Source organism: Crocodylus siamensis, chromosome 7 (genome assembly GCF_052110815.1).
Source record: "Crocodylus siamensis isolate JL-2025a chromosome 7, ASM5211081v1, whole genome shotgun sequence".
Classification (NCBI taxonomy): domain Eukaryota; kingdom Metazoa; phylum Chordata; order Crocodylia; family Crocodylidae; genus Crocodylus; species Crocodylus siamensis.
In genome coordinates this window covers 98,213,339-98,229,891 of record NC_143401.1, presented here as the reverse complement: position 1 = coordinate 98,229,891, position 16,553 = coordinate 98,213,339, and the positions used below count along the sequence as shown (strand labels likewise).

The window sequence follows — 16,553 nt, the reverse complement described above, 5'->3', positions numbered from 1 at the left end:
AAAGTCCCCGCCAGCTTGTAAGGCAGGATCAAGGACGCCCCCCCAAAGACTGGGCTCCAGGGAGCAGTCCTGGGTAATGCATCAGTCAAAAGACGACGAGGACGGGGGGCCCAGAGCCAGCTTGTTGTGCGTGCAGACACCGGGGGGTCTCCGCAGGGCCCTGAGATGTGCGTTGCTTGGATGGGAGCTGGTCAGGGCGGCCCTCCTCCATCTGGCCATCCTTGTCTTGTTCAGAGGCGCTCCGGGAGCGCCGGGCTCGGAGGAAGGGCCAGGGCATCAGGACGTGACCAGCACCTGCTGTGGCGTGCGAGTACGGCTGCTGCTGGGGTTAGACACGCCACATGTTTCATGGAGGACTTTGCCAGCTAGGATGCCCCCCGTTGGGCCCTGCTGCGGGCTGCCAAGGAGAGGGGTGGGCACTGGGAGACCCTGACAAAACATCAGTCCCAGCCCCCGCGGGTGATGCTGTGTGAGGTTGTGTGGGAGAGGGAAGGGGTCCTGGATGCCAGCTGGGGACCCTCAGGCTCCTTCCAGCTAGAGTCCTGGCCCCAGGCTGCACCAGCACTGAGACGTGGGACTCAGCAGCTGCTCACGCTGCCGTGCACGTGGTCAGCACAGTGTGCACCGGGCAGTGCCAGGCATGGCGAGGAACCAGCCGCACCTTCATGGCGGACACAGGTCCAGCCGGAGTGGCACTGATGCCAGTCCCAGCGGCTGACAATGCTGGAGCCCAAACCACTCGGACCTGAGGCTGCTTTGCCTCCAGCCAGGGCGTCCTCAGATCCTGGATGCCTCCTGTCAGGCCTGACAGATCCCCAGAGGCATGTGAGGAAGACCGAGGCCTCTGCATCCAGACCCAAGCTGGAGGGTGTCACCCGGGGAGTGCTGGGCTCCTCCACACGAGATCACGCTCGCAACAGTGATCTCACTCGTGCAAACAAGGCCCCAGCTCTGGGCCCCCACCTGTGGCCAGGATGGAGCCAACCACATGCTTCAGCCTCCTTGCTGGCATCTGCAAGAGGAGGGAGGAGGGTGGCCAGCCTAGGCATTAGGTTCTGCACCAGCAGAAGCAACTGGAAGCAGGAGACGGGCCGTCTCCAGGCACTGGAGGCCAGTGTGCCCTGGGGGCTGATGGAACTGGCCTGCACGAAGGTCGAGCAGAGCACAGCCCTCAGTGCAGCTCACTGCGCCTCTCCGGAGATCGCGGCCGCAGCAAATGTGGAGGCTTTGAGGCCCCATGGGGTCAGCCCCGTAGACGCTGTGCTGCCCCGGCCCGAGCCCAAGAGCAGAGCTGCAGACATCCAAGCAGTTATAGGCAAGGATGCGGCCAGCCAGCACCAGCAATGGCCTCTGCAGACGGGCCAGCCAGGCAGCGGGGTGCAGCTGAGGACCCTGCCGGAGCCTCGAGGGAAACGCAATTCACCCCTGCCTGATGGGTGCCGCACCTCCTGACTTTGGATGGCGGAGGGATCCCAGTCTTATCCAAGATCCAGGCAGTGTCCGGCACCATTGCTAGCAGCATTGCACTGATGCCTGGGGATCTGCCCAGTCTCTGCCAGGCGCCAGCGGCCCAGGGGCCACCCAGGGGCCTCCTTTGTCCCTGTGCTTCTCATTAGGTCTGCTGGCTATTGCTCTCATCCCATCCCCGCCACAAGCTGATGGCACTTGCTTTGCTGCAACTGTCACACTTCAGAGCCACGTACAAATGTACTTCACCCTGTGACATTTTCTGGGGCTCCCTCCTGGATTATTACCCATGTCTGTCTGTTCTCCCTCCTGCTTTTTGTCCGAGGGTGTTGGAGATGGGTCTGAGCAATCACCGCTGCATCACACGTGGTGGGGCAGGGGCCTGACAGCTGGCAGAGCTAGCAGCCCTGAGCTGTGGCTTTCACGGGAGCACGGGGAATGGCCCAGTGGGTCTTTACCGGGAGAATGACTTGCATAGTTGCAGCAGCAGCTGCACTCCCCAGAGCTGCCCAGACCAGTGCTGAAGACGTATGGGTTGAACTGGGGGCAGCAAAGGGGCTTTTGGAAGTGCTCAAGGATGATGTAGTGGTAGCGGCAGCGGAGAAGTGCCAGCAGGGGAAGTTTGCAGCCGTCCTGTGTGGCCCCAAGGAGGATGGGTACAGAAGGCAGCACAGGCCAGTGTCCTGGTGCCTGGGGTTTGGACCCAGAGAGGGAAAGGTGCAACAGGAGAGCTGCAGCCCTGCACCAGGGACTGGAAGCAACATACAGGACTCCGGCTCCCAGCAGAGGAGGGACCTGGAAAAGGGCATGTGGCTGCTTGTACCAGGCCCCCACAGGCATCAGGACCTCTCGCCAGCCAGGAGCATCCTGTTCACGCTGGGAAATCAAGGCTAGCACGCGCAGCGGCTTTAAAAGCAGCAGCAAAAGCTGGTGAATCTGTGGCTGGGGCCCTGTGCAGTGCCAGTAGCCATGAAAGCACCTCGGTGCCTGGGCACGTGCCTGCGCCAAAGGGGTTTAGTAAAGCCCTGCAGGTGCCTAGGAGGGGTCCCAGGTGGGGCAGGAGGGAGGCAGTCAGTGTTTGGGCTGCTGCTGCAGATGTTAGCAGGGGGCTGGGGAGACCCTGGCACCCACGTGCAGCACCACGCTGTCCCCAAAGCATTTCACTCTCACCCTGGAGTCTGGGTCCCCTGCAGCTATGAAGCTCCGTCAGGCACTACCAGGGACAGAGAGCCTCTCCCGCAGCTTTCTGACTGTCCAGGACAAGTCCCTCCGCAGCTCGGAGTAGATGGGAGGGCAGCCCCTGGGCTATCTAGGACCCAGGGGCAGAAGTGGGGGCAGCAGGCAGGCTTCAGCCTGGTTAGCTGAGGGGGCCTGGTGGCCAGCAGCCTAACAACCCCCAGCTGCCCCCAGTTACCTACTGGGCCTGACTGCCTGCCCTGTCCCAGCACACAACTCCTCCACAGCGCAGGTGCTTTGCTCCCCTGCGCCCAGCCATCCTCCCACGCAGAGCCTGGCTCCTGGCATCAAGTCCCAGCTGCCCACATCCGGGTCACCTCCAATATCTAGCACATCTGGGGCTCCAGCCATAAGAGTGATGCCTGCAGCGGGTTGCATATTTCCCAGCAGAAGGTGTTTCCCGTCAGAAAATGTCCTGCGGGAAGTGGGGTTGTGAAGAGTGAAGAGGGCCCCCAGGGGCTGGGGACGTGCGGCTGGAAGAGCTGTGCATGTGCACGAGGGGCCCCTCAGATACTTGGGGCTGCGGGCCCCCGCACACACCAGCCCCCCAGACCTCCTGCTCCCAGCAGGGCCCTCGCTGGCTGGCCTAGCTTTGGGTCTGTGTGGGGCAGGAGGCTCCCCCCCCAACAGGAGTCCTGCCCTGTGCTGGGGTGACCAAGCCCCTTGTGCAGCTGGATTTCCAGGACCCTGCCGGGGACTCCTCCAGGCTCGAGCACCTTTGATGTCGCTCACAGCAGCTACGTTGGAGTGGTCCAGCACCTGTGCAGAGGGGACCCAGCCCCCCAATAACTCAGTGCTGCTGCACGTGCAGCCAGACCGTGGTGGCCTGCGCTGCCCCGGCTGGCTGCTCACGGTCCCCGGTGGAAGGTGCTCCGTGCTGGAGTGTCAGGACTGGCCCCTGGGCTGCGCGTCCACCCTCCACCTTGCTCCCTGCTGCTGCAGCTGCCTGGAGCTGGGGGGTGATCAAGGGTTAATGCTGCTGCCCCTAAGCATGCAGCCCGAGATCCGTTAATCTGATAATTACAGCCACGAAAGCTGTTGAGACAAACCATGACCTGACCCCGCGCTTGGAATGAAAACAGCTCACCCTCCCCTGCCTGGATCCCGCTCCCGGGACCAGCTGGCCTGGGAGGGAGGCTGGGAAAATGACCCCATCCGCTGGGAACCCCCAGGACCCAAGCTGCTCCACGCCTGGGCTGGGCCGGGCCGGGCTGGGCTGGGCGGCTGGGCCAGGCGGTGCTGGTGCAGGGCTGCCGGGGGCACCCAGCACTTGGGGAGTCGGGGCAGGCAGAGCTGGCCAGGCAGGAGGTGGCTGGGCCCGGTGGGGAGCTGCTGCAAGACCCCTGCGCAGGGCAGGCCCCAGGGCAGGAGCTGCAGAGCCCTGCCCGGCCTGGGAGAACAAGAGATGCCTTCAGCCTGGCTGGCAGGGAAGGGGCCTTGCTAGGTCCATCTGGCTCTGGTACTTGCTCCCCTGGAAGCAGCTTTTCCTTGTGCCTGCAGGCCTGGGCCTGACTGCTGAGGTGGGCAGGGGTGCAGAGAAGGGGGCAGGGCACCCCAAGCAGCCTCGAGGCAGGGGTGGGTATGGCCGGGCCAGTTATGAGTCCCGGGCGCCTGCCCCTCCCCGGTGCAGCAGGTGTGCCCGCACTCGCCCTGAGTGACAGGTCCTTCCTGGGTGTCAATCACGGGCCAGCTCGGACACGCTCCCACAGCTTCCCCTGCCCTCGGGCCAGCCCCAGCCGGGGGCCTCATTCGAGAGCTCTCTATCCGTGGGGGGGCCAGGGGCCTCGCCAGTGCTCCCAGGCTGGGTTCATCCCCTGGCCCCTTGCCCTGTTCAGGATGAGGAGGCTCTGGGGGCTGCGGGGTCCCACTCCTCACTGGGGGAGCCTTGCCTTAGGCCAGGGCATGGGGGACTGTGGCAATAGCCTCCTTGCTTTGCTCCCTTTCCTTGGGCTGGGGCAGGGATTTCTGCCCATTGGGGCCTTGCAGGGCAGCTCTGCTCTTGCTCTGAGCAGCATGTGCGGGTGCCGTCTGGAGTCTCCTGGGGGGGCAATAGGAGTGAAGTGACCCCCTACCCCCCATCCTTCTGCTTTGGCGCATGATCAGCGTTGCAAGGGGTTAATGTGCAGGGTGCCTGGCAGGACTTGCAGCCCTGTGCATGGGTGTGCCACTGCCACGTGTGTGGTCACCGCCCGAGGCCTCTGGAGGAACGTGGCCCCAGGGGCAGGCATTTGGCTGCATCCCCCCACAACAGCAGCTGTGGAAGCCCCAAGCACCGCTTCGGGCAGTGGCATCAAGCACTGGTCCCCAGAGACCCCCCAGGCTGCCCCGGTCTGGGGGGGTCCCATGTGACAGCCCCTGCGCTGCCCTGCTGCCTGGCCTGGCTCCAGCCCTGCTGGTCATGGCACTGACCCCGGGTGGGGATGGCCTGGGGTGCACCCCAGGCAGCCGGGGCAGGAAGATGCTCGTGCACCTGGTTGGGGCACCAGGGAGCTGGAACATCCTCTGTTGCAGTCGGGGCTTGCGCCTCCTTTGGAGGGGCCGTGCCACACGCCACGAGGGAGGCAGGACACAGAGGCCGTGCTGGGTTATCTCGGGATGGCCCACCCTGTGGGTGGAAGGAGACGGGGAGCCCCCACCTCAGTGAAGGGAGGAGGCCGCGGAGGGGCTGCAGTCGGGCATCAGTACAAGGCTGAGCTCCCTCAACCGCGCGTCCCCGCCAGACACCACAGCCAGCCGCCCCCCGCCCTGTCCAGGAGCAGAGCTCCCTGCCCGGCCCCTCCGGCTTAATGACGACGTGGGCACAGACCCAGCCAGGCTCTGGGCATCTGTTCGAACCTGGGGGCGTCCAAAAACGGCCCCAGGCAGAGAGTGGAGCAGGCAGGTGGGTCTCACCTTTCCTGCCCTGCGTTTCTGTCGGTGCTCGATGCTGTACATGCGTCCTCAGCTTTTTCTGTCCCGAGGGAACGGGGGACTCTGCCGTGTGGGAGCAGAGAGTCCCCTGCCCGCTTCTTCCCCTGAAGCACCGGGAAAGCGCTGCCCTGGATCACGCAGTCTTCAGGGTCCCAGGGAGGTCCTGCCAGCCAGGCCTCTCGCCCTGCCCAGGTTAGCTGGCGGTCTAGGGGGAACCGGGGTGTCGGGGTTGCTCAAGCACCAGGCAACCGCCTCCCAGTGCAGAACAGTGGGGGGGCTGCCGTTTCCCGGGATCGCTGCAGCCAAGGAGTGCAGGACTCTCAGCCTGCCCGGTCCAGAAGCCCAGAGAGGGGGGAAAGGCAAAATCAAGGAGCTTTTTTCACTCCGTCCCCTCCATCTAACCCAAGGGCTCACAAATGACCCCCCATGCAGAGCCCTGGAGGTAAATGTGTCCGTGATGCGTGGCAGGGTGGTCAGGGCTGCTCCATTTGAGCACCTGCTTTGCTCCCTGGGACTGTGCCGGGTTGCCCAGCCTCGTGGATGGCCCGGGGTTTGCTGACGGGGCCCTTCCTGGCACCTTTGGCACAAGTTTGGTGCTGGGCTCTGCTTGCCACAGCAACACCGGCACCCCTGACCCCGCGTGAGTGGCCTGTGGCCGAGGCAGCACCGGCTGGGGTGACTGGAAGGTTTCTAGAGGCCATTCCAGCCTCAGTCCTGCTGTTGGGGTTGCCGGCGATGCATCTAGGGCACTGGACAGAGACCCCGCGGGGTCACGTGAGCTAGACACGAGAGCTCAGCAGAAAGCCACGGCCTGGAGGCAGGAACCGTGCCCCGACGGCTGCAGGGGCTGTGACTCTCCTCCCTGCCAGACGTGCTGGGGGCAGGCCGTGCCAGGACACTGCCCTCCGCCAGGCCGGGCCCAGCTCACCTGCTGCACGGGCAGCTCCCGCGGCTTCACAGCGGCGCCCAGTGGTCACCCTGCTCCACGACAGCAGGGCTGGGGGTGCTGCTGCCTCCCGCCGGCCCCGATCCTGCACACACGGGTCCAGCAGCCTGAGCTCTCCTGCCTCCGTCCAGTGCAGTGAGGGCTGCCCTGGTTGTGGTCCCCGCACCACAGCAAAAGGAAACCCCTCATCACCTGCACACGGGGGCCCTGACTTCAGCTGCTGCGTCTCCTTCCAGCTGGCAACAGGGCCGGCCTCGCTGCCTCCCCTCCCACCGCCCCGGGGACCATTCCTCCACAGCCCGCCACAGCCCACCGTCTCCTGCCTCCAGTACTCATTGATGACGAGGTGCCTGTGATGTCTACGCTGCCCTTCCCAGCGCAGGCTCAGGGCAGCTCCGGTCACAGGCACTGAACCACTGGAAAGGGCAATGAGAACAGACAGACTAGATTTGCTCAGCTGCGGCCCAGCTAGCCAGGTCTTGCGGCCCTTCCAAGGGTGCGCGGGGCACGGCCTCGCCATCGCTCCTGCCCGGACCCTCAGTGCTGGAGGCTGCAGGGGCGAGCCCCAGTCGCTCTCCCGTCCAGGCCTGCTCGCTGCCCATGGGGCACCAGGGCTGGGGGAGACGGGCCTGGGTCTGCCCCGGTACGGGGCAGCTCTTCCGTTCTCTGTGGCGCGGGTTGCAGGCGGCTGTCGGGCCCAGGCCACGATGCCCTTCTAGGTCCCCTTGCCTCGTGCTGGGACAGCCCTGGGGGCAGTGCATGTGCTGGGGTGACTGGTCCTGGACACGCAGCCTCGCTGCAGTGCTCGGCACCCCCCGGCCGCCCACTGAGGGACCCCCGCACCAGGCCCAGGAGACCGGCCAAGGCTGCCCACGGCCCTGGAGCTTGTTGTGCAGAGGCCTTGCTGGTGTCCACCCCCAGTGCGGCCTCCACCCCAGGGGCTGGAGACCCGCTGCGGGGCTCGACCTGCACCGGTGCCCCGGGGAGGGGGTCGCTCCAACACTGCAGGGTTGGAGAGGCGGAGGGGGATGCCCCAGGGTGGGGGGTGTCCCGGCCCATGGGCCGTGCTGCCCCTCCCCGCTCCACGTGTCAGGGGCTTAATCCTCCCCCAGGGGCGCTGGGTGCAGCCCGGGCCAATGCTCGTGCGGGCACCGACCCCGCAGGATCCCGGCGGGAGGGTCTTGGCCCCGCGCTGCACTGGGGCGGGAAGGGATTTCCCCCCGGTTCAGACTGGTCGCACTGGGAGTTTCCCCCTCCCCTTCCGCGGGGGCACGGCCTGGCCTGGGCTCTGCAGCGCCCCGGCCCCCGGCAGCGGCAGGACGCGGCGGGCGCGGCCCCCACCCCGGGGCTTGCGGGCGGGGTCGGGGCTCAGACCCCCCGTGCGGGCTCCGCACGTGGCCGCAGACAGCCCCGGGCCCCGCCCCCTCGCCACGCCGGTGCGTCAGAGCAGCCCCGCCCCCTCCAATCACGGCGGCAGAGGGCCCTGCATAGTCGCAGCCGCTCTCTTCGCTCCCTGATTGGTGCTGCGGCGCGGCCCCGCCCACCCCCCGGCGCGTGGTCTGGGACTCCCCCATGCGGGCGCTGTGATTGGCCGCGGCCGGCACCGCCCCCCGCCCGGTGAAGGTGAGAGTCTCCTCTGCGCGCTCGGCCCGCAGCCATGGCCGCCGCCTCCGTGTTCGCCGCCGTCCCGCAGGCCGCGCCCGTTGCCGTCTTCCAGCTCACGGCGGACTTCCGCCAGGACCCCGCGGCGCGCAAGGTCAACCTGGGCGTGGGCGGTGAGTGCGGGCCGGGCGCTGCCTCGTCCTCCGGGCGCGCCCTGGGGGCCCGCGCCTCGCCCCCGCCCGGCGGCGGTGAAGGGTCCCGGGGCCCCCGCGCGCAGCCGCCCGCGTGCCAGCGGGGTCTGCTCCGCCCGGGGCGCGTGCCCGGCTTTGCAGCCCTTGGGCCAGGGCGGAGCGGCGGGACGGGCTGCCCGCGTGGCTGCCGCTGCGGGTCCTGCGTTCCCCTCCCGCCCGCGAAGCCGCGTGCGCGGGTGTCAAAGCCTTAACGGAGCGAGCCCCCCCCCCGCCCCCACCTGGCGCTTCCTCAGCGAGAGAGAAGGAGCAGAGAGATGCCCCCGCGTGCCCTGGGCGTGGGGGTGGGATGGGGTCGGGGCTGTCCCCGTCCGTGCAGCCTTCCCCTGATCTCGGGTCCCTGCCCACTGCCCCCTGGCTAAGGTGGCGCAGCTTGCTGTGAGCCTCCGTCTCGGAGGCCAGCAGTGTGTGTCCCTTGGAGCCGCCCCACGTGGCTCCTTGCCCTTGCTCAGACGCACGGGGCAGCTCCAGCCCCGGGCTGCGGGGGCTCCGAGGGAACGGAGGGCGGAAGGACTGGGCGCGTCAGGCACCAGAGCCTCTTGCGCGCGCCACATGACCCTACAGTGCGCCCAGGTGGCAGGCGGGGCTGGGACCTGGGCACGGCTGGCGCCCGCTGCTCGGGGCCGCACAGCACGGGTGAGGTGGGGAGGCGGCTCAGGGGGGTCACGGGGGCGTCGCTGGGCCAGGCGTGTGCAGGGCCTGGGGCTGGTGTGAAGTGAGATGCCCCGCTCCTCTCTGCAGCCTACCGCACGGATGAGGGGCAGCCCTGGGTCCTGCCGGTGGTGAGGAAGGTCGAGCAGATGATCGCCAGCGACACCAGCCTGAACCACGAGTACCTGCCCATCCTCGGCCTGCCCGACTTCCGGGCCAACGCCTCGCGCATCGCCCTGGGGGACGACAGCCCGGCCATCAAGGAGGGGCGGGTAGGTGCTGGGGAGGGCGTGCCCCCTTGCTGGCGCGGGGCAGTGCGGTCTCTTCAGGCCGAACCTCTCCGGGGTTGCGGGGTTTGTCCCGAGTGGCCTGGTGCGTCCGGGAGCTGCCGGAGTGAATGGACAGAGCCCTGTGGGAAGGCAGACGTGCACCTTCATCCAGAGCCTGGGCCTCGGCACAGGCAGATGCAGAGCCGGCCATCGGGTTAAGCGTCTCCAGGACTGGCTGAGTGGCGGGGAGGAACTGCCCCTTCCATAGCTTCATAGTTTCATAGTAGCTAGAGTCGGAAGGGACCTAGATAGATCATCTAGTCCGACCCCCTGCCTTAGCAGGAAAGAGCACCGGGGTCAGATGACCCCGGCAAGGTGCTCATCTAACTTCCTTTTAAAAATCCCCAGGCTAGGAGCCTGCACCACTTCCCCTGGAAGCCGGTTCCAGGCCCTAGCCGCCCTGACTGTGAAGTAGCGCCTCCTAATATCTAATCTAAACTTACCCTCCGCCAGTTTGTGACCGTTATTCCTGGTCACTCCTGGCAGCGCACGGGGGAACAGGGACTCCCCCAATACCTGCTGATCCCCCCTGACCAGTTTGTAGCAGGCCACAAGGTCCCCCCTTAACCTTCTCTTGTGGAGGCTAAACAGGTTCAGGTCCCGTAGCCTCTCCTCATAAGGCGGGGGGAGGCTGGTGTGGCAGAAAGCCTCCTTGGTTTCTCCCCGAAATCTCTGCCCTGCGACAGTGTGATCAAGATGGGCCAGCACAGAGGAGTCACACCTCAGCCGGTCTCTTTAGGTAACCTGAGCTGGCTGCAGTCCTGAGGGAGGGGGAACCTGCTCCCTCTGCCCACGGGACTGGCATCACCCACCTGGGTGGGGGGCATCTACCTGGGGAGCTGGAACCTGCCCAGTAACTGGTGATGTATTTCAAATTGGTTGGCCAACAGCCAACTGGGGCTGACCTCCACTGGCCCAGGTGAATGAGGTCACAGGGGCTATATTTGGGGGGGGGAAGGAGGCTCGCTCTCTTCGGCCATGAGGTGAAGCAGCAGCCAAGCAGGGGAGACAGAGAAGCCTTGCCGTCTGGACCTAGCTCTCTCTCTCTCCCCAAGACTCCAGAGGGGAAACTCAACCAGCCTCTGGAAGATGCTTGTGAGTAAGCTACTCGAGATCTGATTAGATATCTAGCTGGCAGTAACACAGATGTGTGATCAAAAGGCTACCTCAGCCACACTGTTTGCTCTTTAGGATTCCTAAGATATTGCTCAATCCTGTACCCGAGTTTACCCTACCCCTTGTAATCAATAAAGTTCTCCTTTGTGACCGGTGTGGGAGACTTATTGAGGGGTGGGTCTAAACTATGCTTAAGAGACCCCTTAGGTCCGCAGACTAAGGGAGACTGTACTTTTTGGCCCCAACTTGGGGAAGTGCCCCAAGCGCCGGTACCGGGCCGAGTACCCATCGGACTCTTAGGTCTGTGTTTCCCCAAGGACACAGGGCTGAGACAGTCCCTTCTCGGGGTGGTGGCGGTGACGTTTACCCCCAGACTAGCGAGTGTGCTCCGGGAGAGGGGTCGGCGAGCATAAGGCGCCCCCAGGGAGGCATTTGGAGCCTGGAAGGTGGGCGGGCCCAGGGAGGTGGGTGGCTCAACGCAGGAGTGCCCCCTACTGGCCTGCCACAGCTGGTCCCTCAGGAAGGCGTGGGAGGCGCGTCTTGTTCTGTCCCGTGTCTGTGCTCTTGCTTGGCCTTGGCACCATGGCCCCCGTTGTGCTCACGTTGCGTCTCATGACCTCTGTGCATCACAGGTCGGGGGCGTCCAGTGCTTGGGCGGGACGGGCGCCCTGCGCATCGGGGCAGAGTTCCTGCGACGCTGGTACAACGGGAACAACAACACGACCACCCCTGTCTACATCTCTTCTCCGTCCTGGGGTGAGTGCAGCCGCTGCCAGGTGATGAGGCTGAGGGGCGTGCAGGGGCCAGGCGCTGGCCCCTCTCTGGGTGTGGGGAGAGCCGGGCAGGAGGGGGCCCCTGTGGGAGCAGGGGAGGTGGTGACCTGCTCCCTGGCTGGGCTGGGCTGGGCTGGGCTGGGCTGGGGACCAGCTGAAACCTGACGCCCCCACAGAGAACCACAACTCCGTGTTCACGGATGCTGGTTTTAAGGACATCCGGACCTATCGCTACTGGGACCCGGCCAAGAGGGGCCTGGACCTGCAGGGGCTGCTGGAAGACATGGAGGTGGGTGAGCGTGCACTGGGGGAGGCTGCTGTCGGGGAGCAGCCGGAGCCATCGGTGCTGGAGCTGGCTCTTGGCTCTTGGCTCAGGGCTGGGCTGGGCTGGGCTGGGTCCAGCCAGACCTGGCTGAGCGCCTGCAGTAGTCGGTGGCCGAGTGGGGCTGGGGTCTCCGGGTGGCACCAAGGCCATATGTGTGGTGGCTGAGACCTGCTCCCTCCTCAGGCTGCTCCCGAGTTCTCCATCTTCATCCTGCATGCCTGCGCGCACAACCCCACCGGCACGGACCCCACCCAGGAGCAGTGGAAGCAGATTGCCGCAGTCATGAAGGTACCAGCTGGGGGGCGGAGGGCCAAGTCTGTGTGGGGCAGCTCTGGCTGGGCCCAGGTATCCACCCCCTGAGTGGGTGAGGAGTGGGGCTGGGGCACCCCCGCTCGGGTCCTGCAGGCAGGGACCAGGGAGGCTCTGCTTTCAGCCCCTCGGGGGTGTGGAAATGTGTGGCTGGGGAGCAGCACCCTGATGCTGCCTGCCCTCCTGTCTTGGCTGCCCCCAGGGGATGCACCTCGCACAGCTTTTGCAGGTGCCCAGTAATGGCTCCTGGAGCATCACCTCCCTGTCCAGGGGGAAAGCAGGGCTGTCCCAACTGGGGTGCAGCAGGGACAGCTGCTGCGGAGGGTCCCTTTGATCACTGTCCTTCCGTGACAGCATCCCGGAGCCGTGGGGCTGGCAGCAACCCCAAAGGTCATAGCTAATCCAAGCCCTGCCTGAGGTGGGATCAGGGGCTTCCTCTCGGCATACCGCTCTCTTTGCAGCGCCGGTTCCTGTTCCCGTTCTTCGACTCGGCCTACCAGGGCTTTGCCTCGGGCTGCCTGGACCGGGATGCCTGGGCTGTGCGGTACTTCGTTGCCCAGGGCTTTGAGCTCTTCTGCGCTCAGTCCTTCTCCAAGAACTTCGGGCTGTACAGTGAGTGTCCGCCCAGGCCTGGGGCAGGCGGCCTCTCCGGGTGGAGGCGCCGTGTGGGGAGCGGCAGGGCTAGCGGCTCATGCCTGCCTGTTGCCCGCAGACGAGCGTGTGGGGAACCTGTCTGTGGTGGGGAAAGATGCCAACAATGTCCAGCGCGTGCTGTCCCAGATGGAGAAGATTGCCCGCACCACCTGGTCCAACCCACCCTCGCAGGGAGCCCGCATCGTGGCCACCACCCTCACCTCCCCCCTGCTCTTTGCCGAGTGGTAAGTGCTCCCAGGGTGGGGCAAGAGGGAGCAGGCTCTGGGCTCGCCACATGCTCAGCTGGATCCCACTGACCCAGGCTCATGCCTCTCTCCTCTTCAGGAAGGACAACGTGAAGACCATGGCAGATCGGGTCTTGCTGATGCGGTCAGAGCTCCGTTCCCGGCTGGAGGACCTGGGCACCCCCGGTACCTGGAGTCACATCACTGACCAGATCGGCATGTTCAGCTTCACGGGGCTGAACCGTAAGTACCGGCCAAAACGGGTGCAGGATCAGCCCCTGCCCCTGCTTCTGGCTGCAGGGACCGGGACTAGGGCTGGGTGCAGGGGCCCAGGCTGGAGGCCCTGCTGACCTTGCCAGGCTTTGCCTTTTGTGCTAGATGGAGAGCATGCCAGCCCCTTGGCAGGGCTCCTGCCCAGTGCTACATAGTCCCAGAGCTGCAGGGCTCACGGGGAGCTGCGGGGTCAGGTCTAGTTCCAGCCCTGTTTTTGAGGCAGGATCGGCCCTGTCCAAACCACCCCAGACAAACTCCGTGTCCGACCTCGGAGCCACGTGACACAGCCCCAGGCATCGCTCGCACCCCTGCACTGGGATACGGTGGGGCTGCAGCTGCCAACATCCTGCTGCTGCCAGGAGGGTCATGGATGCTGCAGAGAGCTCAGGCCATGCTGCAGAGGAAGAGGACTCTTTTCCCCCCCCGCCACAATCTCAACATGGGGTAAAATTCCTTCCTGCCCCCCAAATCTCACATTGCTCTGACCCTAAGCAGGGGGGCAAGGCCTCCTAGCCGGGAATTTCTGGCTTCCCTCCCAGCAGGAGCATTAGCACAGCCCAATCCCCAGCCCCAGCCTCAGCTGTAGCAGCACCCAGCGTCTCCAGGAAGGGTAAAACCCCCCTGACACATGGAGCACAAAAAGGGAGGGGGCAGCCAGCACAGCCCAGGAGCCTGGGACACTCCCACGATGGAACCAGGCATCGCTGCGTCTAGATCATCCCCCACCAGTGGCTGCCGCACAGTGCTTGAACACCTCCAGGGATGGAGCGTTCACAACCCCCTGCTATCTTGCACTGCCTCCCTGCTCCTACAGTAATGAAGTTTTTTTACAGATCTCCAATTTAAACTCACTTTGCTGCAACCTCAGAGCATTGGCCCATGTCCTTCTCTCTGCAGCAGGAGAGAACAGGGACTCTCCCTCTTCTCTACGGCAGCCCTTCAGGGAGTTGCAGGCTGCTCTTGCGTCCCCTCTCAAGCACCCTTCCCACAAGCTGAATGCTCCTTCAACCTCTCCTGTGGGACTTGCTGGCCAAGCCCTTGGTCATCTTTTGTTGCTGCCTCTGGACCCTCTCTCACTTCTCCACCTGCTTTTTAAAATGTGGAGCCCAGAACTGCACCCAGTGTCCAGGGGCGGCCTGACCACCTCCCCTGTCTTACCCACAGTGCTTCTACTGATGCATCACAAACCACTTCGGCCTTGTGTGTGGCTGCATCACACGGCAGCCTCACGTTGAGTCTGTGCTCTACCAAGACTCCCAAGTCCTTTTCCATAGAGCTGCCATCCAGCCAGGGCCCCCCGTTTTGTATTTACATGTTTGATTATCCCCCTGAGCTGCGCCACCGTGCCTTTGTCCACATTGAACTGCATCCTGTTGGCTCCAGCCTGGCTTCCCAGTTTGTTAGGATGCTTCTGAAGGGCATGTTCACAATCCTCCCTAGTTTCATGTTGTCCACAAACTTACTGGAGAAGCTTCCTATGCCAGCATCCAAATTGTTAATAAACACATTGAACAGCTCAGGCCCAGGACAGATCCCTGTGGGACTCCACTCAACCTCCTGCTATTCTGACATGGAGTCATTAATATAATTACCCTTTGTTTGGGGTTGTTGAGCCAGTTGTCTGTCCACCTCTGAGCAGTTTTATCCAGCCCACACTTCTCTGGTTTGTTTTGGAGATTGGTTATACGGGACCTTGCTGAAGTCAGATGCACAATATCCACATCATTCCCTTCATCCACCCCAGCACCATTCCCTTCATCCTCTCAAGTCCTCTTCCGGCCCTCTGGTACCTGGCCCATCTCCCACGACTTCATGCAGATCCTTGCCGAGGGCTCTGAGATCTCTGCCAGTTCCCACAGGACTGGGATGAAGCCCATCTGGCGCTGCTGACTTGAACTCATGCAGCCCCAGTGAAGTGCTCTGATCATCTCTCTCATTATCTCCTCCCTCAGCTTCCCTCTTCCTTATCCTAATAGTCTCTATTAGGTGTCAGGCCCTAGCTTCATTATTTTGTGAAGACTGAGGCAAAGTAGCTGTTGAGCAGCTTCGCCTTCCTTGCATCTTCGGTGAACAGTTTCCCCTGGCTTGTTAACACAGGGCCCGCAGCTTCCTTGTCTGGCCAGCAGACTTATAGACCCTCTTGTTGTCTTTGACCTCTGCCAGGCAGAGCTTGTTCTTCATCTTTGTCCCAGCAGGTCCCTGCTCTTTCCTGTACGTGTCCGTGGTGACCTGCCCATTCCTCCATTGCCTGTTGTTCTCCTCCTGCATTGGGGCACTTCAGAAGCTCCCTGCGCAGCTGTGTGGGTCTCTTGCCATGCATTAGCGGGCCGTGTTGTGCTGAGTGGGGCAGGGGCAGCGCTGAGCACCAGTTCACCAGCAGCGTGCCAAGACCCTTTCCCCCACGCTGAAAGCCCTGAGTTGCTCGTGATGACCGCCGAGGGGTGGGGGGGGTCCCATGCTCGGGGCGTGACGCCTCTGCGGTTGCCCCCACAGCTAAGCAGGTGGACTACATGATCAAGGAGAAGCACATCTACCTGATGGCCAGCGGGCGTATCAACATGTGTGGCCTCACCACCAAGAACCTGGACTACGTGGCCAGCTCCATCCACGAGGCCGTCACCAAGATCTAGTGAAGGCTGCCAGCAGCCCACCCCATCAGACGCCACTAACATCACTGCATGTGCTCCCCGCCTGGTCCCTGCCCCCAACTTGCCGCCCCCGGGAGCAATAAAGATGGGAGCAATGGCTCTGTTGGGGACGTCAGCCTGCCGGCCTCTTGGAGTGGCCCCTGGCCCCAGGGCCAACTGGTGCCCTCCTGGGGGTGGGGCAGGGGCTGGGGAGCTGCCCACAGGGCCCACCTAGCACCCAGACATCACCAAACCTGTCTCTTCCCGAACATCCAAAGAGGTCCCGTGTGACCACGTGCCGGTGCAGTGCATTGTGGGGCTGCACCTTGTTTTTGGGGTGCAGCTGGTGCTGGTTTCATCCCCCCTCTTCCGCCCGCCCCCGGGGGAAACCTCGTGGTTGACTGCTGCTGCTTTATGTTGTGGAAAGAAAATAAATTGTCTCCACTCACGTGGCCCTGCCCTGCTGCTCGCACCCGACTGCGTCTGGTTGCTGCCCAGTTGCCGAGGTAAGACAGGACCTGGCTCAACTGCATCGCTGTGCCAGGGCCCCCAGTCCTGCCCCCCACCCCAGTCAGACCCTTCTGCTCTGTGGCTGGTTGCTGTCCCGTGGGCTCTTACCCCCTCCTCCCCGGGGGCACGGGTCCATGCAGCGGGGTCTCCAGCTCCAGCCGGGGCAGGAGTGACCGTGGACTAAGCGAGGGCAGCGGGAGGCGGTTCTGCCACCTTGCAGGTCCTCGGGGCTGGGCAGGGGGAGAAACCAGCCTGTGGCCCCTGCCACGTTATCAGGGCGGCGCCATCGGTGATGGACGGACGGGGTGTCACCGGGGCCTGATCGCTCCCTGCCGGGGAGACGGGTTAGGAAG

The 16,553-nt window shown here is 64.3% G+C and overlaps 1 protein-coding gene and 1 long non-coding RNA gene across 2 annotated transcripts; both read left to right on the top strand.

Annotated features, from left to right (window-relative positions):
* The first annotated feature begins 8,161 nt into the window (after nucleotides 1–8,161).
* On the top strand, nucleotides 8,162–16,138 carry GOT1 (glutamic-oxaloacetic transaminase 1). The gene is made up of 9 exons (XM_090058805.1): nucleotides 8,162–8,334; nucleotides 9,151–9,332; nucleotides 11,138–11,261; nucleotides 11,455–11,567; nucleotides 11,787–11,891; nucleotides 12,374–12,524; nucleotides 12,625–12,790; nucleotides 12,891–13,033; nucleotides 15,557–16,138. The coding sequence occupies exons 1-9, from the start codon at nucleotides 8,217–8,219 to the stop codon at nucleotides 15,691–15,693; spliced, it is 1,239 nt and encodes a 412-aa protein (XP_089914931.1). The 5' UTR covers nucleotides 8,162–8,216; the 3' UTR covers nucleotides 15,694–16,138.
* On the top strand, nucleotides 13,040–14,582 carry LOC149860230 (uncharacterized). Its single transcript, XR_016443678.1, has 2 exons — nucleotides 13,040–13,507; nucleotides 13,606–14,582. It is a non-coding gene; the product is annotated as an uncharacterized LOC149860230 (long non-coding RNA).
* Nucleotides 16,139–16,553: the final 415 nt, after the last annotated feature.